Source organism: Macrobrachium nipponense, chromosome 6, assembly GCF_015104395.2.
Source record: "Macrobrachium nipponense isolate FS-2020 chromosome 6, ASM1510439v2, whole genome shotgun sequence".
NCBI classification, from domain to species: Eukaryota; Metazoa; Arthropoda; class Malacostraca; order Decapoda; family Palaemonidae; genus Macrobrachium; species Macrobrachium nipponense.
This window is the reverse complement of record NC_061108.1, coordinates 118,705,560-118,728,736: the sequence shown is the minus strand read 5'-3', so window position 1 is coordinate 118,728,736 and position 23,177 is coordinate 118,705,560. Positions and strand designations below refer to the sequence as shown.

Genomic DNA, 23,177 nt, shown 5'->3' with positions numbered 1-23,177 from the left:
TTTATGTTATTTTATAATTAATAATGAATGTACAAAATTAGAAGGATAAACACTTCATGGAAGAAGTGTTTCTTTAGTGGACGGACTATTATTACTAGTATCTGCAACAACCATGATACTGGACGGAATTTTTTCTAAATTTGAACTAGTATTCACAATCAGATTCGTAACAAAAATAATTACCTTCAACCTTTTTCTGATGTGGAGGCAAATGTTTAAATCCAAGAATCTAATCCTATGGTGTATCCATCTTTTGTTTGCAGCAAATTATCACTTTGGACCTATTATCAAAAGCTTGTGGTTACTATACCAAACTTGTATAAAATCAACTAAAGTGGTATAAATTCAACTTAGCTGGGGTGCCTGTCCTACCAAAACTGAAATTCCAAGGATAACTCTTGACCCTCTAAACCTTACACACCGTTCTGTGACCCTGAAGAGCACAAAATTTTGGGATACCTAGTTTTGTACAATTTCATGCCTATTCACATCAGACACAACTTGTACTTGCCACCATGCGGCATTTAGTGTGTTTACATCCAACTCCCAGTACATCAGCTGCAGTTTAACACTACATTCAAGAATGCAAAATGGTGTTGCTTTTGCTTAGTCACTTCAAAACACGCTACTACCGTAAAAATATATTACTGAAATTCCAACTAAATTACAACAGTAATTAACTTTACCAATACTTTATAGTAAAAAAGAAGGCTTTTTCAGGTGGAAAAGTCTTAAAACCCAAAAAGCACATTAATAAATGCTGAACTTTTACGAAATAACTCACATGAAACAGTGGCTGCAGGAATCATGACTTTTTATGTAAAAATTATAGTGTACTATTGTAAATAAAGCTACATAAGGATTTTTCAACTAACTAGAAGTAAAATCCTTAGTTACTGACAACATATAACTGTACAAAAACCTTCAATTCACTTTACTGGCAATACTCAGTAAGGCTCTGAATTCTCTGTGGCAATAACACTGAAGTAATTTTAATTCCAAAACTGCTAAGTACAGTACGTATTTAGAAAAATATCTTTTCTATGTTATTCACTACTGCTTGCTACATCCTAAGGAAAAAAATTAAAGCAAACATAGCAACAGCAAAACTTAATCACTGCCTATCTTTGAAACTTGGGAGAAACTGAAATTAAAACAACAGGATTTCAAAATATGCCAATCACATGACAGAGATAAACAGCAACTTACCAAGGGTACCTTCATACATATAAAATGGTAATGTGCCACTGAATACACTGCTGTCCTATTCTATGGACCTAGGAGTGAGCCTAAAAGAATAATAGCTACACTTTCAAAGCTACATTGAGACTACACAATCCACAGATACTTGCTTTTTGAATATCACTTTACTTAATAACATGAAAACATGAAACTGAAATTCATATTGAAATGACAACAAACATTGTAGATGTGTTTCTGTGCATAAGTAGCATTTTGGAAAAAGCACAAAATTATACTGCAGGTATATACAACTTTCATGAGAGTTTGAGCAAAGGAGAAAACTATGCAACAGTACAAAGTATTGCATAAAATTTGCTTCTTAATTTAAGATACTTTCAAAAGTGTATTACTATACATTCATCAGTACAGACTCGTAGAAGCGAATTGTTTAAGATAACTCATAATGTGGAAAAAAAAAAGTAAACACAGGTATTGTTCTAACTTTAAAATGGTTAAATGCAATAAAATAACTACGTACTTGCACTTGCACTAATTATTAAACTAGTGACATTCTGTTTCTCAAAATAAAACCGTAAAATACAGTATAATTCCAAAATATTTTCTTTGCAATTATTCTCAGTCTACCGATACATCTGATCTGGTATATCCTGAAATGCATTTTTTCTCTATCTAATTGTGCATAATGATGTTACATCAAAATAGGAGGCTAAATTTTTACCATAAAAATATTGACAACATACCTAATTCTGGTAACCTGAAACCCTGTATGTATCAGTACATAATACTGATACATACAGGGTGAAATTTACAAAAGTTTATATTTGGAATTAAACTTGAATACTGAATAAAAGTTTCTGATTACTGTATATTCAATGATAAATATATCTGTACTGCAAAACACTTCCTACTAGTTATTTTGTGCACACAATTATAATAATAACCTCCATATAAAAATTCACAACATAAAAAGCAAAGAACTATGGATATGTCTTATAAAGCTGGAACAAAGTAAAGTGGAATCCAAATTAATAACACTTAATAACAACTGAGATTCCTGAAATATTATCCAAGAGGCACTTGCTGCTCTCACCACTACAAAGAGGTTGGAATGTCATAGAGATAATGAAATGGCCATATACAAATTCCTGAATCTATCTTACCCTGCAATATGAAAGCTGAGAAATATGATGTCATTGTAGAAAAATAATTTAAGTAATTTCAAGTTGACACATCAAATTATTGTGATACTTTGAAAAGCCTTTCATTATAACAGGAAACTTTTATAATGTCAACTTATAATAACTTAACCATTCTAATATAAGGTAGTGTAGATTTATAATATTCCCTGTATGTTCTTTCTGTTTCTGAAACCATTTATGTACTCCATTTACCACAGCTTGTTACTGTGTAATACTTCACACATTTTTTCACAAGATTTATTTAACAATACTGTTTTTATATAACAACTGTTCTTTAAGAGCAAAAATATTTTATTTAGTGTTTTAGATGTATAATTCCAATACTACAAGCCTTTTTATAAAAATAATTTCTTTTATGGTAAATACATGCCATAATGAAAAAAAATTATGGAATCATCTTGGAAGACACCTCTGACCTTGCACCAGGTGTGGTAGGTCGTGAGGCTGTGAAAGAACTCATTGTTTCCATCTGAAAAATTAAAAGGAATAAAGTGATCAATACAAGTCAGATGACCATGTTTTCAAAATTCCTTTTTCCTACATTATATTTCTTTAAGAACTGTGTAGCAAACTAAGACTAGTTACTGAAGCCTGGTAATTGTGTTATCTCAATATCTTGAGAGAATATTTTTATATATAGTAAATGTTCAACACATTTAGTATTTTCTAAGCAATAGTGTAATATACATGGAACAATGTAAGTTTATAAAGTGTATTATAAAAATAAGAGTACATAACATACAATTTGCATAAAAGTAAAACTTATATCGCCTGTAAACCTAAATAAGTAAAATTCTTTTTTGAGAAGTAAATTCTTAACATGTTTAAATCTCAGCTTGATGAAACCAAATCAGCCTTCTCCAAGAAACCCGAAGATAATAAAGGCCACACAGATGATAAATGGATAGAATTCATTCGTGGAAAAAACTAATTTTAAAATCTTTGAGGTTACAGATCAGGTTGGACTCCATTCCTGCATTAGCAGATGAGAATTTCAATTTTCTCATCCATGGACCAGCTAGCTACAAAGACCTCATGACAGACCCTGATGCTTGGTTTAACTAAAGTAACTCTATCAATATGATAGCACTATTTGGAAAGGACTACAAGACAAAAAAAATTAGAATAGCAGCAGAATGCACTGCTTTGTTCAAAGCATCCAGCCTACACTTTTTCTAAATAGAATTTGACGCATTCTTTTGCAAGAGTAGGTTTAATACAGTTAAAAGGTTGGGCGCCTGCATGGGAAGTTACTTGGGGCCATGGGATGCTAAAAAGAACATTTACCACAGCCTACAGCATGGATAAAAAATATAAGGATTTTAAGTTCTGAAGAGATACGTATAGTGGGACAATGCTAAATCAGCAATCAAATATAAATGAAGGATAACTACATAAACCCCTCTTCAGTAGGATACTATGAAGTATGAAAGACTTACCAGACATCCAACTAAATAAAGTAAAACATTTGGGCATGAGAAAACGATGCTAACAAACTAAACATTCAGTTTTGTAACTGTACGTATGTGCATGTGCACTGTAACATTAAGATGAATATTTCAAACTAGTTCTAAAAAATAAAAGTAAAGAAAATGAAGTATCCACATAAAATGATCTAGACTGATAATATTGAAAAATATGATTCAATATATTTGTCAAAAATTAAAATTGTCTTATTCTTCCCCCACAGATAGAAATAAAATTTTAAAAAAGACAAAAAAATGTATTTGGATAAAGTTTAGATAAACCAGTGAAGGCTGCAAACATCATCCAATTTTACTGGTTCACGATATTTATAAAGAAAAAATACCTAATTTAACTCAAGGAAACAAGAAAAATATCCATGAAATTAAAATCAGACTACTATGATTCTTTTAAACTTCTCTTATTGCATGGGCCTGGGAACTTCCATTACCAAGGATGCTACTTGCTGTTACTATAGGAATCTGCTATACATAAAATACTAACAGTCTGCTTTCAATCCATGTGATAGAGCTGCCATAAACAGAGTGGACACTAGATTTATTAGTGTACCTATTCATAACCAGCACTAAGTCCTTCTCGAATATCAAGAAGATTTAATACTACTAAAAAACTTACCATATTCATATCTGGAAAACCTTATCCTAATTGAAAATACATGACGAAAAAAAAGTTGTCTTAACAGAATTACCTAAAATGAGACATATTCAGTTAGAAAACTGAACTACACTTTATAATCTGACTGAGTAGAAAGAGTTGAACGTGCACCAGGAGTTGTGGGTCGTGAGCTGTACCCCATGGTGCTCATTGTGTCCATCTGTAAGAAGGTGCAAGAAGGTAAGACAAAGGTGCAATGCAGGACAAAACACCATTTGTTCGTGAGACTACTGACAAGCACTAACACCACATTAAGAAATATACAGAAACAAATGGTGAAATGTATAGTTAAGAACCTCACAGACAAAACACCCACTTAGACACCCTCAAGCAATGTGCAAAGTGAATAGCAATATTAATGGACCTGTCATCTATCCATGAAAATTCTAAATAAAGTAATAAATTTAATACCAGCATGCTACTAAAAAACCAAGGGTAAATCAGGTGCAGAATAACCTGGCCCCCTAATGATGAACTACAAATTCTCAAACCTATTTATTCTTTTATTTTGCAATTTTGTTCCTCTGAAAGGCAGAATAATGTTCTCTCTTTCGATTTAACTAAGTTTATCTATACATGCAATCTATTTCCATTTTTAAAGAGAAATGTATCATTAAATTAGAAGCTAATTACTGTCAAAACAATTTTCTATAAAAAAAATATACGTATGTGATCTCTATACAGCAGCAACCAAGCGCCAAGTTTGTATGCAAGATGATCATATCAAGTTAAAAGCTACGAAGTCAATATAAAAGTCGAAATAACTGCAATGAAAGGTCAACATTTTGAGAGTTATACTAAAAGGCATATACTAGAGGGCTTAGTATTTTAGAAAAATAAACAAACATGCTATCCTAATCTGTTTGAATTTATATGAAGAGTTATTATTAATTATCTAACTATAAACACTCACTCTGGAAAAAAATACCATGATGACAGCAACTTAAAATTTAAGATGAGAGAGATCAGATGAAATTATTCAGATTATTCCCTAGACTTTCTAACATGGCAAATGTTGAATAATATACCCAAACCTAACTCCAGTTCTGTGTACAATGGTTAGAAAACAGCATTTTACTGGCTCTTGATTATGTCTTTACTTGGGCATAATGAAAACCTCCAGACACTTGATTGATATTGGTATCAAAGCTATTATAATTACAATCTTAAAAACAGCTTATACATAATGCTCAGTACTATATGGTTTTTATTAACTGTAGTACAAGTAAAATTTACTATGCTCCATCATGGCTAAGTGCTCTTGTACCTACTACCACTATTAAAATGGATTAACCTATATTGCTATCAAGTTGTTTGTTGTCTTTTGGTTAAATGTGACTTAATAAAGGAAAAAAAATTTAGTCAAGTGTTTTATACCTACCTCAAAATCAGGTCAGCTGACTGATGTTTTTATAATTACAGAAGGTAATTATTTTGAAAATTCTTCTGATATCATGAATACAAGACACCTCTAGTCAATACTTTTACTAATTTCAATTGAACTGCTAAATGAGAATTAAACTGAAAATCCTATACAAATCACAGAAGCACATGTAACTGAGCTAAAAATAATGGATTAAACAAATTCTGTGTAAAGCGTTTTCAAGTGCAACACAGTATCAAAAGAAACTATATATTATACAGAGTAAAACCAACACATCATAGACACTTACCTTGACTCTGGCCACATCTTCCAAACGAGTGACCTCACAGAGTTCATGGTAGAACGAGTGGACAACAAGCCAAGCGAAAATGTTCCCAGCAATGAATGAAAGCCAAAACAGGCACATCAAAATATGATATGAAAATACCATATCATTGACAACTGATGAATAGGTGATGATCAGTCCTCGCCAAACAGTGAATATGGCCATGCACCATATCCATGGTTCCAAACGCATTTCAATTTCCTGGAAATTTAAAAAGAGAATTCATAAATGAACTTGAAATATAAAACTCTAAAATTCTTTTGAAACACTGAATGCAAACCATAAAATCCCCTTATAATACTGAAACTATCATCTCGTCTTAATTTTCAAGATGATTACTAATATAACTGTTTAGAAAATATAGCCGGTTCCTTAGGTACTTGTGATATATTTTCAGTACTTCAATTGGATGTGATGAATGTTATGAAGGAATAACTTGATAACTGGTTGGGTTAATAATCATCAATAAAAAGGGCTATATTTTTTACAACAAAACAAGTTTTCATACAAACCCATTTATCATTACCAACCTTAACAATGTAGAACACATTCAGCCACATTAATTTAAAATGTTGTCTATGTCCATGTCCATTAAATCATGAAAAGCTCTAATAGTTTGAAAACATAGTACAGTGCTGTACTTGCAAAATGCAGTTACCAAGATGAAAATAATCCCAACAGATAGTTGGATACATGGTACAAAATAACTATCAAGCATCATCACTATAATCAGACCATAGTTAGCAGTCAGAAGAAAGAGAAAAGTTGGCCATGACTGTATATGACACTTAACATAAGATAATGATTATCCTTAATCAATAACTTGTGAACAATCATTTTCTCTTTTTATCTATAACCTCTCCTAAAACCGTCAAGCGTTTTTGCCTAATATAACCTTTCATACTTACATAGCAGTTACTATTTCCATAAAAGTATTGCTGTCTCAACAGAAAGATAGACAGCTATCACTGATACATTCAACCTTTAAGTAGAATATAAAATGCACACCTAGTTTACACATCTCCCAAAGTTCTAAGCATCTACGCAAACCCTCATCCTTGCCAAATCAACCCACTCCCTTATTTACACTGCATCCTTCACCTCAACCTCATGTATTCCCCTAAAGACCCTTTTAATTTTAACACTTCCGTCACTTCAAGAATCCAACACTTACTGGATCATCTCCTATGCTGACATATTTCTACCTTATATATGACATCTCTATCAATTTACGTTGCTCTATCCTCTGTTTGATAAAACTTCTCCTACACATTCACAGTTCTCTTGTCATGCATGCTAACTTTTAGCCACACTGACATTATTATTACTTTAAACATGCATACATTCCTATGAAATAACCAAGAAAACCATTAACCTCTTTGCAACGTCCCTGCACTGTCCTCTGCCTTTTACTTTTAACCTATTCCTTTGGGTTTTATCATCTTTAACTGCCAAACATTTTTACATATACCTTGTCCTAATTTTCCATTTTCATTTTAGTACAGTACAAGTCTTGAGTATCCTTTCCTTACTGAGGGAATAACAATCATACAAGCTACAAGAGGGCCAACTGATAATAAGTCAATGAGTTTATCAATCAGTTCCAAGGAAAAAATGCACAACCAAGGATGCTTATGTTGCTTTTCTATGTGCAATGTCTAGCACATCCAGTTCAGAGATTTATAATAAGAAACCTCATCCTGAGGATGAATTTCAAAATTATGCATCTATCCACATTTGGGAGAACAAGAATCTTCTCCAGATCCTCCCCAAACCCAGTACATAATTATATAGCTATTAGTTTCCATGGACGGCAGCCTAATTCAAAATTTGCGGGTAGCGCTTCGATTACTCAGTGTGTAGGTACGTACTAGGTATACAGTGCTGTCCCGCAACAGCAATACAAGAAACAACTTAGCAAAGCACTTCATTCTGTTTCATGCATAATGTCCATCAGAAGGGAGGTGGGTGGGCTCCGATCATATAATTACTGGGTAAGTACAGGCGGTCCCCGGGTTACGACAGGGGTTCCCTTCTTGAGACGCATCATAAGCCGGAACATCGTCAAAAATCCTAAGAAAACCTTACTTTTAATGCTTTGGGTGCATTGAAAACTATGTAAACTGCATTCTTATGGCATTTATCATCAAAAAAACCTTCAAATAATGATTATTTTGCATTTTTGGTGTCATATTTCATCTCCCAGATGAGCGTTGTAGGCGTCGTAACCCTGGAAATAACGTCTATTGACAAGCGTCGTAACCTCGGAACGTTGTAAGCCGACACCGTCGTAACCCGGGGACTGCCTGTATATACAAAACCTTATTTTATTATAAAGATATCATTTTTGTATATACCAAGTATGTAATTTATATAGCTGATTCCACATTGAAAGGAGGTGGGATCATTGACATATTCTACTCCAAAGCATTATGTTATGTAATGAATTTGAAATAGAAAAGTTGCTAGCTTTGAAAAAAAAACAATGCTTGTTGTTCCTATCAGTTAAGAGAACTATGCAGACGAATAGTTTCTGCCTTTGGTTGGGGCTCATCTTGACTTGTAGTGATGTGGTGGTAGAGCCAAGGGTCGCCTCCTACTTAGGGGAAACTTTGCAACGAAGAGAAATGCTCCAATGGCTAGCAAAGTATGATAGGTGCCCACCCTTGCCTTGGGCACAGAACCAAAATGAAACAACCAGAAAACACTGACATCTACACTGAAATAAAGTCAAAACCCATCCACTGAGAATGGTGGGTGCTCTAGGTACACTGTACCCCCTGGCTCTCCAAACTCAGTATCTTACTGAAAAGGTGAAGAGATAATAATAGGAGAACATCCTATGCCTCCTTCTGCTGGTAATCTCAGTTACTGATTACTTTCATGAAAATAATCAACAAGTAATCAATTACTAACTACTTACTTTATATATCACTATCTAGGGCATTATGGTAACTAGGCCTGATACATTCATAATGTATGAATACATTAGCATTTCATATACTCAGACATGCATTTAAAAATAAACTTAAATGTATGCATAACTCCAAAACATTAATAATAATAATAATTAATATTTTTATATCAACAAATCGTTTTCGCTTTAAAGTGTCAAAGCCCATCGGACTCTACTATGTAAAAACACTGCTTTTATTCTTCAAATAGTGATAAATGAATAAAACAAATATCATTTACAAATATATGAAATAGCATTTCATGTATTCAGATGTATGTATTTCTAAATAACTTGACCTAGAAAATATATATATTTATATCACCAAGAATTTTCATATTAAAGTCTCAAAGCAAATTCGACTAATATAAAATAATATTTACAAATAACCGATTACTCAAAAGAAATCATTATAAGAATTATCAGGAATAAAAGTAATTGCAATCAGTAACCGATTGTGTGCCCTGCTAATTGACCTGAGTGGCCTGTGCTCCAGTCCACTAAGCGAGCTGGAGGCTATTGGCTAAGATGTGAAATGTTCACAATTACATGACACCAAGAAAATTACACCCGTACGCCAAGACCATGTAAACCCTCTCTCCCAAAGCCCCCATAGCCAAACATTTAACATCTTTCTCTCCTTACTACTTTCAACCTCCACACTTTCAGTCTCTGCAAAGGAAAGTGATGAGTGTCGTAAGAACAGTAAACAAAACAAAGTGTGTTGGCCTAAAAGAATGTCTTAACATTCACAAATTACTTTTAAGGTAACTATATATTTACCAGTGGTTTGTGACTATAATAGCCTATGGCTGGTAAACAAAATCCCAAAAGCATGGTATACCCTAAGGGAAGGATGCAATTTACATGAATTACTTTTAAAGTAATTGTTAACCAGCGACTTGCACATAGCCTAATCCGAGTAAGTAAATAATAAATGCAAAGGTTATAAGATACAAGAATGGAATAACATTCGAGAATTATTTGAAGGTAATTATTTACCGGTGTCTTGCTAATGGTTCTATGGCCAATAAACAAAATCAAAACACAAAAGCTTGGCCTAAAGAAATGATGTTAAATCAAGATTCCTTAAGGTCATTATTATCCAGTGACTTGTGCAAAGCATAAGCCCGGTAAGTAAAACATAATATGCAAAAGAATTAGGCCTAATTGAATGTTGTTACATTCAAGAACTATTTCTGGAGAATACAAATATCCGGCTTGAAGATAATCTGAATTAAACAAACATAGGACAAGACTCATCCTCCTCAAAGGCTACGAATGCAATCTGGTGGTTGTGTAACACTACTGAAATCTGGTGATATAACAGGAAAATAAGAACAAGCTGCTGTAAGCGCATGATGTTTAGTCAAGCATGGCAGGAAACAGAATGAAGTGCTTTGATAAGTTGTTCCTAGTATTGCCATTGGGGGATGGCATTGTATACCTAGTACCTACACACTGAGCAATTGAATTAGGCTGCCATCCGTGGAAATTAATAGCTATATAATCACTGGGTAAGTCTCATATGCAAAAATTTACTTTTTAGACGTGAAGTGCAGAAATGCTGAAAATACTGGTAGATCTCAAATGCAATTTTTATTCAACAAAACAGGTGCTAGCTGAAGAGGGATGTTCTCTAACCAAGAAGCTACAATATCATCCTTTCCAGTGCTGTGTAATATTTTCAGCAGGAGAAATGACAGCAGAAGTCTTGCCAGTTGTATCACTGATGAAGTATCTTGTGCTCAAGCAGTACTGGCTGTTCCAAATAGCAGAAAGCACCAAGTGCTCCCTGGTTGAAGCAGAAGTAGAGCTAGTTGCATGGCAAGGTTGGAAAGAAAGCATACTGACTCAGGTGAGGACTCCAATTACTGTGGTTGTTGTTTGTATTATCAGCAACAGACAGGTAGGTGTGTGTGTGTGTGTGTGTGTGTGTGTGTGTGTGTTGTACTAAAGAGGATAATTACCCCCTCACAGGAAAGCGTCAGCACATGGCACTAACAACAAGCAAATCAATAACAATTCATCTTACAGATGTGCATGAACTCACTATGACTCACATTTTGCCCACTGGATAAGTAGTACTTGTTTTCCAAAGTATTGAACTCTCCCAAGGACATGGGTCAAAGAACCTTATTCTCCTTTGACTGACTAACAAAAAAACTTTTTGTTGCTAACCCTAGCATGATAGCGATAAGAAGCTGCTGAGAGCAGCCAGGAAATGGAAAGCCACTAAAACTCACTGTGCCATATATGTAGTTCACTATCAGAGAGTGTAGACTAAAATGGGGATCTCTTGAGTCATGCTGAGTGGCAGTCCTGTGAACTAGTCTTTTTTGACTTACAAGAAAGATGCACTAATAGATCAAGCAGATTGGTCGTTCTCATGGATTTCTTTGAGCTATTATCCTTATAACAATACTTCACTGAAAGAGCGATCAAGGGGCATATGCACCCTACATCTGCTGTTTTTGGCAATTGTTGAGTTGATAGCACTTGCAAGCATGCTAGGAGACAAAGCTTGAGCTCAAGAAATAATAAAGATGCAAGGGGTATTGAAGAACTTTAAACCTTTGCTATTTGTTGCACTGGGACTTGAAGCAATCCTACTTCATGAGGCACATCCAGATGATAAACCTGAATACTATGGCTACTACAAAATAAATGAGGGAAGATAGTAATAACAGCACTATCTACAAAAGGTGACAATGAATCTCTGCTGAACCATTATAAAAACGAGTTATTTAACAAATGCCCAAACAAACATTAAAAGGACTCAAATCCAAAACTAAAACTTAATATTGCATCATAATTCTATCACCAAAATTCCACAATCTACATTAGGTATGAAGAACTTAAAAGCAATAATCATAATTCCATTAAACACTGTAATGATTTCATTAACAAACCAAGAACACATACTGTACCTAACAATATATTACTCAAAGGAAAAGTAAAATCATAAACTACACAAAACAAGCGTGGCAAGCACAACAAAGTCAGTGAACTTCTCTAAGCAAAATATCAATGGGATGGTATGCTATCCACGATTATTTTAATTCAAATGACAACCCAAAACTGGTGTAAAACAGCTATAATGACTAAATTACAAAAAACTGGTAAACAGGATGGATGTTCAGATAAAAAAGTTTAACAGTAAGCAGCAGCTTTACCAGTAGAAACATTTACTGAGAATTTACAACAAGTAACACTGAATACACTTGTCAACAGTACAAAGGACCTAGATTAAAAATAGTTATGGCTAAACTATCACCAGGAAGAAGAAATGAAGGGTAACAGGCTGAAACAGCAAGAAAATGCTAATAATGATCATATTCCAGGCATCACCAATAGGTCTGTTCACTCTGGCAGAACATTTGGAATAATTTTCTGCTGATCACCAAAGGACAATTGTAAAGTGATGGGTCTATTATGCCACATCAAATCAACACAAAAATAGTGTAACCATGAACTACGAGATTCAAGCTTACGACTGCACATGGCAAAGCACAGAGGTTGAAAAAGCTTATGATTTTACAATATTTAGGAATAAGGTGTAACACCTGAACTGACCCTGCAGCCAGTAGTTACAGTTGCTTATTAATCAAGTGCTTCCATTTTTATCTAGATATCCTATATTATGTCATTCTCACTTGAATTTAACTACTTTAACATTCTTGGCTGTAATATTCTACTATATATTTCCACAATGCATTGGCATTCTTTTCCAGGGAAGCTTGTTTTATTTGTTAGTAGGCCTTGTTGGCTTGTTTCATAATGTGTGCATATGAATGCTAATCAATGTGCAATCTCCAAATGCTCCTCGGCTATTTAGTTAAGAATTAAATGTTTCCATTTCCATGGTTTCTCTTTGTGCATTCCTCCACAATCAAAGTGCTATGTAACTACAATAGTGATGACAGATAATAATAACTGTAGCAATAATAATACTGAGAGACAATCATTACCTTTCGTAGCCCCTGAAGCAACACAACGCTGCATCCTATGAGACAAACCCCTCCTAAGGCTGTAATGCCACCAAAAAGCATGAGAGAGTTGCGAACTGTAAAAGAGAAAAACAGTGAGTACTCCTGAAGAATCAAAAATATTTATATGCTGTATATAAAATCATTTGCAAAAGTGGCTAAAAATGATTATCAACAAATTAAATATTAATGAAAAATACTGATACATTAACATACAATGGTTTAAGTGACCACCATTCTGTAATGCTATTGAGATACAAGCAGCCTGCATTATAAGATGCTGTGAGGCTGAATATACATATTGCAGCTAAGACTTTTGACTGTGTGGTCTGGTTAAACTACCTAATAATAAGAAGCTAGTATCAACATCGTCACATATGGATGCAATATTCATAACTTCTGTTAAACAATGATGATAAATTATGCTAATAAAAATAGTTTATTACATTTAGCAACGAAAAATAACAAACACCAATCAAGAAACAAAAAAACGATTAATGATAATAGTGAAATCTACTCTTATGAAGCATTAATTTACAAACAGATATCTTTTGCAAGCTGTTTACCAATTCTCATAAATCCTCAATCTGTTAATATATTTTAGGTCTTCTTTCATGAGGAAAAATGTTTCTTTTACCACCAAGTCCTTACTTATATTTCTAGCCAAAATTTGTAGTCTTCAAATCACAGATACTTCATTCCTAATTATAAGATAAAAGGTAGTTGGCCAGTAACTTGCATATGAGTGAATGGATCCCAGGGTCTCCTGCAGTTGACTAATTCACTCTCATGAGTCAGTGACATCATTCACTGATCACCGTAAATCCAACCTTTTCTAACTTGAGTCTAGGATTACCAATTTCATTTACAGCGTTCAGTTACAAAAGGCATTCACGCTATGTACTTCATCCATTTAAGTTAACCTCCTCCTTCCTTCAGTCATGTGATAAAAAGAATTTGAAATGAAACATGTTTCCCAAGCACAGATCATCTCTGTCAGTTAAGATGGTTTTCACCACCATTGTGGAAGGCAGGTAAGACATGAGGGTTATTGTGAATACTTGTTTTTGTTCATTTACAAGTAACACTGATTCTGCTAAGCTAGCTAATGATCTTCCCTTTCACTGCTTTTTTAAGTGTTTTTGGTACTTCAGGTTAAAAGGCTATGTATGCGTTAAACTGTGATGGAACATCTGCACCAAGAATGACAATCCCTTAATTCCTGGTCCTAGCCATTTCCAAAATAGGTCACCTTGGTTGAACTGTTAAGATCAAACATTCTCCAGTTGATATACTAATAACTGAAAGAGTTGAACGAGGCAGTAAAAGCATTGATGCAGCTCCTTCCCATTACCAGCCAGTCCTCAAGTTACTCATCAGTCTGATGCCTCTCCTGAGAGCCCAAGCTGCCAATGGTGTTAAGAATCCTGGTGACAGCATAGGGAGCTATGGTAGGTTCTGAATTGAAGTACATACCCAACCCATATAAAGCAAAGGTATTTTCTGGATGAAACAGGATGTATAAATATGTATACTAGAGGTCCCATTAAGTAAGAAAATCTCCTTTTGCAAATGGGAAATGCATCAAGACCATAGTCGCCCCAATGAAAAGAGTTGGCTGTAAAAACTTCCCCAATGGGCTTAGACTGATGATGGGGCTCCATCCAGCCACTGTCCTAAAAACCAATAAAGGAAGGTGTAAAATTTAGGTGAAATGTCCAGCAACCCTTCAATTGTCAGCTTTGCCAGAACTGACCTCACCACACTGATCAAAGACTAGAATCTTATTAGGTCTCAAGTATGCATCAAAGAACCACAATACAAGCACGGGCCTTGTTTACAGATAAGGCAGTTCCCAGTCATTTCTGATGACTTCCATCATCTATAACCATGCCTTTATCTACAGCCACATCTCCAGAATTTCTGGAGAAAACCCCAAACAACCTTACAAATAAATATCAAGCTCTATACTTCCTGTATATGCTGGTGTATAAGGCATATACAGGCATATACCTTAAAAAATCTCACCTAAATCGGGGGCTGTCTTATACGACGAGTATAAAAAGCAAACCTTAAATCCTGTTGAGATTTTTAAAGATAGGCTAAACCCTGAAGTGTCAATATTGTATAAATAGTTAACTACCGTCACAAGTATCAGCATTGTAAACAAAATACTGTAATAATGGTAAAAACCGTAGGTAATTCAAGTTAATCACTAGCAACAAAACTATTGATACTGTAAACAAAATAACTGTAATTACAGTAATTACTGTTGATAATTACCATAATTATACTCTGTTTTTTTCCATCCGTCCACCCGCCTGTGGTGGTCGCGCATGGTAACACTGCGTCCCGGGCTTTAAATAGTTACACTGTGTAAGTTTTAGGTAAATAAAAGGATATCTGGGTGTACAATTGCAACTGAAACGTGTTTCAATAATTTACTGTGACAGATGGAAAAAAACAGACTATAGACATTAGGATGAGAGAGCTCTCATTTTGTTACAGGTGTAAGATCTCTATCCTCAATTCTAAGTACTGAAAAGCTATGAACCTAAATATTTTCTGGAGATAATGATAATTTGCAAAATTTAAACGTATTACATATGTCATCGTACACCATAGACATTTGATACTGTTTACATTCTCAAAATCTTGGCTAATTGAGTTCTATCGATATCTTTTTGCCAATAGCTGCTAGATCAGATGTAATTCAGAGATATTTTTTCTTGTAAATTAATGTAGTAGGTTTAAAACGCACAAAATACTTGATTGTACTATAGGCATAAAGTGTGATTTCACCAGTTCTGGACATCAATTTCGCCTGGTCCGTTATTAATTTTATTCAGCCTCAACCTGAAGCTTCCATTTACTGGGTTCTTTCTTCAGATCTCCATTGTGTGAAGAATGAGTAAAAATGTATTCTAATTTTACATCTGAAAGCCACCATTGAGAATCAGCAGGGTTTAATGTGACAACTTAATGCAATTCTGAATAGTTATGGCAAATCACATCAGCAATCAGCTGTTTCTCGATTCAGTTGTTTATGTAGGTACAGGTTTACAATCGCTTCATCTGTAATTCTAAAACCCAGGATTTCTTAGTGGAGGATGGAGAATAAGTATCATGGTTAGAGAGAGAGAGACTGTTGCCCTGGTTAAGTTGTTACACTGACAGATGATTTCCATTGGCAAAAGTTGAATAATAGTTGTGTACATATTGAGAATAATGATCCTTTTAATAAAACTATTGTTTTACTGTATCTAATCATATTGCATGTATTATTACCATATCATCATATAATATGAACAATGATTTGCCATTTGCATTCTGCTTTTGTTTACAATCTCAAAATAATCAGCTGGGTTTTTTACTGACATCAATACTGTCTTTAGTTGCCGAATATAACTTAATTCAGAGATATGCTTCTTTTGTAAATTATCAAAGCTGAGTTAAAAAACTGCAGCTAATTTATTTATAAATGTAGTAAATAAAATGAAGTACATGGTGTTTTTCCAGTTTCAGACGGTGCTTTTGCCTCCAAAACATTTTGCAGCCTACTCATCAGTATTTGTAGATACCAGTTGTACTTGACTTACGAGCCTTGTTGTTTACTAAAGGCCAATATTTCCTTGGTAGTAGTATATTAATATCAAACTAAAGGGTTTTGTGATGTGGAATTTTTATTCTAAAATTAATATTAATAATACTTACCTGTATAATTTATCTAGTCCCACCCATCCTACCCCACGATCTGCCTATCACAACTGATTTTCAGGGAAGGTTTTGTAACTGTCAACGGCAGCGTTGCCAACTAGCGGACAGAATAGGAGGTAACAGGGTTGCCAATGTGGTAAATTTTGGTGCGGTTTTTGGGGATTTAGGGCTAGATAAATTATACAGGTAAGTATTATTAATATTAATTTTAGAATAAAAATTCCATATTAATAAACATTACCTTAATATAATTTATCTAGCCCGATTAACCACATTGAAAAGGAGGAGGGAATCTGAGTACAATTTCCCCTTCGGACAGAATAGGACATAAAACAATCAAAGAAATATATATCATAGGCAGTTAAAAACTCAACCCGAGGTCTAAGATACTAAGAACTCCAAGTCTCCTACCATAATGCCGCAGAACTGCGGTAGTAAAGGACAAGGAGTAAGTGTATAGTCAGTCAGTCTGTACTAAAGTCAGGTGACCGACCAGGTGACCAGTCGGACAAAATGAGGACAGCAAGGCTGCACCCCGATGACTTTATCAAGCACTACAACGACACCTGCTCTCTCACGAATGTCTGGCGCCAAGAGAGAGGATCGGGTATTGACAACTCTTTCCCTGAAGGATGAGTGCCTGGACTGCCTGGGTGATTCAAAGCTAAGCAAACATTGGGGGTGTATCAACGCAACCCAACGTCGCCAGCAGCGATATCGGCTCATGAGCAACTCCTGACTCAAGCTTTCTGGTGCCAAGAGAAAGGAGCGTGGAGCAAAAAGGCGACTCAGTCCCGAAGGATGAGTGCCGGCAGTCAAACCTGGTCTCATGTTAAATGATCATCGGAGGGTGTATCAACGCAACTGACGTCGTCAACAAGAAACTCAGGGCTACTAATGTCGCCTGATCTCGCACGAGTGTCTGACTCCGAGAAAACAGGTGAGACAAAAAGTAGATGGTGAACAAGTCACCAGATGACAGCAGACGATCCATCGACTAATTCCCTATCCAGAAGGACAATGGAAGAAGCGTGAGTCGTCAGGACAAGCGAACCAGTGGCTAGTCCTAGGTCGGCATCGACTTTGGGAGAAGCATAGTCGCCAGTGCCGACAACCCAGTGGCTGGTCCCATGTCACACTGACAATGGAAGTAGCATGAGTTGTCAAGCAGCTAGTCCTTGTCATCAACAACACCTAAATACCAAACTGCCTAATTCCCATTATAACTAAACCTAAAACTGCCATAAGTTATAATGTAAAAACAAAAAATATATACAAAAAAAAAGAAAAAATAATATACAGGTAGCAACCAAACGTAAAACAGGAAGACTACCTAATTCTCCTGTCTGACGACCTGTCCTGCCATCACCAACGGGCCCAAGGAACGTAGGTCGCCTAGAACTAGAGAAATATCCCTCAAGTAAAAGGAGGCAAAAAACAGAATTAGAACGCTAAGTCGCCGCCTCAAGCACCTTGGCGACTGAGATGTTCTTCATAAAAGCTACTGATGTAGCAACTGCTATAATACTGTGTGCTCTCGGCGTCTGGCCCTCACAGGCAGCCGAACCACCAGTTTTAATAATAAGATCTCTGAGAAAAAAAAAAAAAGGATACACCATTCTTTGAAATAGGTCTCTTGACATTTTGGGGTGAAACAAACAGATGACGGGGACAACCCTGAATGTCCTTCGTCCGGCGTAAATAGCATGAGAGTGCCCTAACAGGGCAAAGAACTAATTCCTCATTAAAATTACCGAAAAGTCGACCAGCGACTTCAGCACGAAAGACCTGGGAATGGAATTATCAGACTATTCAGTCTTTGCGACAAATTCGGGAAGGTATGACAAAATAATGTCTTGTCCAGATCTAGCAACCAGAAAAGAGAGTGCTTGCAGTTCACCCACCCTCTTGGCTGTAGCCAGCGAGACAAGGAAGAGTGTCTTAGAAGAGAGGTCCCCAAAATCGGCCGTATTCAGAGGCTCAAACGCAGGGAACCTAAAGACTTTAAGGACTTTATTAATGTCCCATGTCGGAGGAGAACACTGCAGACTGGGTCGGCCAACTGTCGCGCCACTCTGGAGGACAACCCTTCGTGCTTGGAGAATCTCCTGACAGTCTCCAGGCATGAAGATGAGCTTGTGGAGCCTCTGATGGAACTGATGAAAATGGGGTTGTTTGAGATCTGGTCTCTCTGTCAGACGCATGGGGGCTCCACCAGAGCTTCCAGTAGGTCGGGAAACCACTCCTTTTGTGGCCAGAAGGGGGCAATCAAGGTGAGATCCAGACGCTTGGTTGCTCTCACTTTGTTGAGGACTGACCTCACCAGAGCAAACGGAGGAAATGCAATGGCTTGAAGGCCTCCCCAGTCCTGCAAAAGAGCGTCTGTCCCGGTACTCTGATGAGTCTGGTAAGAGGCAAAGAAGATCTGGCACCTAAAATTCAGTGGGGTGGCAAACAGATCGACTGTGACAGGCCACTTCTTCCTGAGGCTGTCGAAGACTTCCTGGCAAGTGTTCATTCCGACCCTTGAACTTCGTTCGGTCTCGACAAGGCGTCTGCTAAGACATTGTAATGGCCCAGGATAAACTGAGGGACCAACGCAATCCCCGTCTTCTGCCCAACACAGGACTGATCGCGCTTCTTGAGTGAGAAGGTCCGACTGCGTGCCATCTTGGTTTCTTACGTACGAGACTGCTGTGGTGTTGTCAACGAAGATCGCGACAACTGACTCCAACAGTTGATCCAGAAATGAAAGAAGGCCTAGGTACACTGCCCTTTGTTCCTTCCAATTTATTGACATGATCCTCTCTTCCTCTGACCAAAGGCCCGAAGCGGCTTCAGAGACCAGGTGCGCGCCCCAACCTTGATCCGAGGCGTCTGACCAAAACATTAGGTCCGGCGAAACTGAAAGAAATGTCCCTGACTTGAGGCAGTGAACTTACATCCACCAACAGAGATCCATCAGACTGTGGAGAAGAGGCGACTATCGTGTCCTCGGACACGAAATCCCACGACTGGCGAAGTGTCGACTGAAGGGACCTCATTCTGAGACGACCTCCGGGAACCAGTTGGATGAGGGATGACAAATGGCCCAGGAGAGTCCTCCAAAGAGAAACTGGCTGCATTATGGAGGACAAAAATTCTTTGACCAGACTTAGAAGCTTGTCTATCCATTTTGGAGTGGGAGAAGGCCTCAAAATCTGGGAATTCAAAACAATCCCCAGATAAGTCATGATCTGGCAAGGGATAAGACTGGACTTGTCGAAGTTGATATGAATGCCCAACTCAACACAGAGACAGAACTATCTCCCTTGATAGGAGACATTTCTCTCGAGATTCGGCCTGGACTAACCAATCGTCCAGATACCGAAGCATCCTTACATTTAACTGATGCAAAATAGCCGAAACAGGAGCCATCACCCGAGAAAAGACTTGTGGAGCAGTGGTGAGGCAGAAACAAAGGGTCTTGAAGTGGAAAACTCCCCAGTCCGTGAAAAACCAAAGGTAACGTCTGCTCTTCGGATGGATGGGGATTTGCAGATAAGCATCCTGCAGATCGATGGAAATCATCCAGTTCCCCATCCTGACTGATGAAAGAACAGTCTGAACAGTCTCCATTCGTAACTTGGACTTTAGAATGAACTTGTTCAAGACCGAAAGATCTATGATGGGGCGCCAGGCACCCGAGGCCTTAGAACTACAACACCCGTGAGTAAAACCTGGGAGAAGGAAGAGCTCGCTCTATGGCATCCTTCTCCAAGAGAGCCGAAAGCTCCTTCTCCAAGGCTTGACCCCTGATTGAGTGCGAGGAATAACTGCTGAACTCGAGAGGACGATTGGAAAGTGGAGGTCTCGAAACAAAAGGGAACTCGCAACCTACCTTCAGGACCTCCACCACCCAAGCATCCACTGCTCTTTCCAGCCAAGCTGACCAATGGCGAGAGACAAGCTCCTACTGGTCTCCGAGAGAGGTAATGACTCCTACTTCCGGAAGGTCCACCTGGAGGTTGAGCTCTTCCCCCCCTTAGAGCCACACCAAGAACTTCTCCAGCATTTCAAAGAGTGAGCACCAGAGGAGGAAGCTGAGGCGCCAGAAACCTGAGGTGAACTCTGGAAAAACGAGCCTGAAGGAGGAGGTTGTAGGACTGGAGCAGAAGGTACGAATCTGGCACTAAACTTACGCTTACTCCTTGAAGGAACGGGAGGAAGACCAGAGGAAAAAGCTCTTGATAAGGCCCAATGAGCTTGGGAAGAAGCATCACCTTGATGTTCCTTCGAAAACTCAGATATATCAAATAGGGAATCGCCAAAAGGAGAAGAGGACAACAAACGGCTTCTCTGAATCTCCAACACAGAGAAGAGTAAATGCGACAAATACAGGTTACGTCTTAGAGAAACAAGAAAGGCCTGCATTGAAGCGGCAAGCTCGTTCTGATGTACAGAAGTGATTGAAACAGACGAGCAGAATTTCTCAAAAAGACGAGCATCGGGAGGAACAAACCCGGAGTCCTTGATATACTGTACATTAAAAGACCTCCGAGGACCCACATATTGAAGGATTGAGCTTCTTTTAAGGGGTTCATAACAGACTCCATGGCAATAACGTCTTCGATTGAGACCGAGACCGCAGCCTTGGAAAGCAAAGGTTGACCCAAAAGTCGGACAAAATCAGGATTTGGTTGGGGGGTCGAGAGAATGAAGCATCATCCGCCACCTGATAAACTCCTCTCCGGTGTCATAGAAGAGAAGAGAGCTTCCTCTTCCCTTCCCCGATAACCTTCAAAAGTTTAGCGGCGACGTCCGCCCTCACTCTCACGAACCTCTGAGCAAGGGAAAAAACGTAAAAATTCCCGCGTCTGGGAAGGACTGTCAAGAAAAATCCCATCTATAATACGAGGCAGAGGCTGCTTCTGCTTAGGCCTCGCCTGAGGAAGAAAACTCAAAATTAAATAAAAAGGGATTTTGACGTAAGGAAAAATCTATTTCTGGGCGATTGGCTCGTGTCGCCAGCGAAATATCCTTTAATCTATTATTTCTAGGGTAAATGTACTAACACATACCAGAGAATAAATAAATAAAGAAAAAGGTCAGTATAACTGACTCGCTCACTCTCCCAGAGAGTGTCGGTATGAACACTATGGCGAGTGAGACCACTACCACGAGCCAAATGCCAATAAAATTCTCCCACTACAAAATCCCCCAAGAGGAGAGCCGACCCACAGAGTGGGCAGCACCTACTACTACTACTCCATCCCATGCTGCCGACTGCTGCGCCTCTGGTGGCCATCCTGAAGTTAGCAGACAATCTTGGCGATGGGATGGGTAGGGCGGGATTTCGCTGGCGACACGAGCCAATCGCCCAGAAATAGATTTTTCCTTACGTCAAAATCCCTTTTCTGGGCTCAGCTCGTGTCGCTGCGCGAAATCGTACCAGAGAAATAGCACAAGATTGTAAAGAAATTTAACAAAATATAAAAAGGTCTCATAAAAGATAAAATAAAAATAAATCAATATAATTGCTAATAAAGATACATATACACAGTGATACAAAATAGAAATATTACTTAATTTTATACTTAATTTTAATAATATTTCTTAACTTAAAGTAATATACATATATACAGGAGAAATGTATCATATATGTACAAAAATGGTATCTGTGTAAAGCAATGTATCAAAACATTCTAAAGCAATTAACACAAAAGTTGAATAAAACAAACTCAACAATAATAAAATATAAAGGAATGTATATGACTTAATATACAAAACCCGTAATCATTATAATAAGATGTATCTCCTAGCATAAAAATAAGGAGATGACATCCACGAGATCAATAACCATCATCAAATGTGAGTGTCCCTAGCAAAAAAATAAGGGACACCCACTACATCATCATAAAAAGCAGCTAAGACACAAGGTGACCGTAAATGAACAAGGCAGGAATAGACGAACTGTTGGGTGAGGCAGGTAGAAAGGAGGACTGGATCTTCTACTAAGGATTAGTGAGAGTCAGGAGAAACTATGTTCCCCGCTGCTACTGCTGAAAATTTCAGAGCTTCCAAGGACTTTAAGTAATGACGTTTGAACACTGTCGGCGATTTCCATCCAGTATACTTTTTTCAACTCATCGAAGTTCATATGTTGGAAATAGTTAATTGAGGTGGCTACTGCCCTGACATCATGTGCTTTTGGGAAAGAGTCAGGATTGGCTTGTTTAATGAAGTACAGGATTTGTTGCCTGATGCCTTTAATAGATAAAGTGCCACC

At 37.2% G+C, this 23,177-nt stretch overlaps 1 protein-coding gene across 2 annotated transcripts in view; it reads right to left on the bottom strand.

Annotated features, from left to right (window-relative positions):
* LOC135216051 (uncharacterized) overlaps positions 1-23,177 on the bottom strand; it is an 81,513-nt gene continuing 58,336 nt past the window's right edge. For both annotated transcript variants that reach the window (XM_064251025.1, XM_064251024.1), the window contains 4 exons: positions 13,175-13,269; positions 6,215-6,451; positions 4,576-4,701; positions 1-2,871 (listed from right to left, as the gene is read on the bottom strand). In XM_064251025.1, the coding sequence (XP_064107095.1) occupies positions 4,609-4,701; positions 6,215-6,451; positions 13,175-13,269 (425 nt within the window). In that variant the 3' untranslated portion in view covers positions 1-2,871; positions 4,576-4,608. The remainder of the gene's footprint in view (positions 2,872-4,575; positions 4,702-6,214; positions 6,452-13,174; positions 13,270-23,177) is intronic.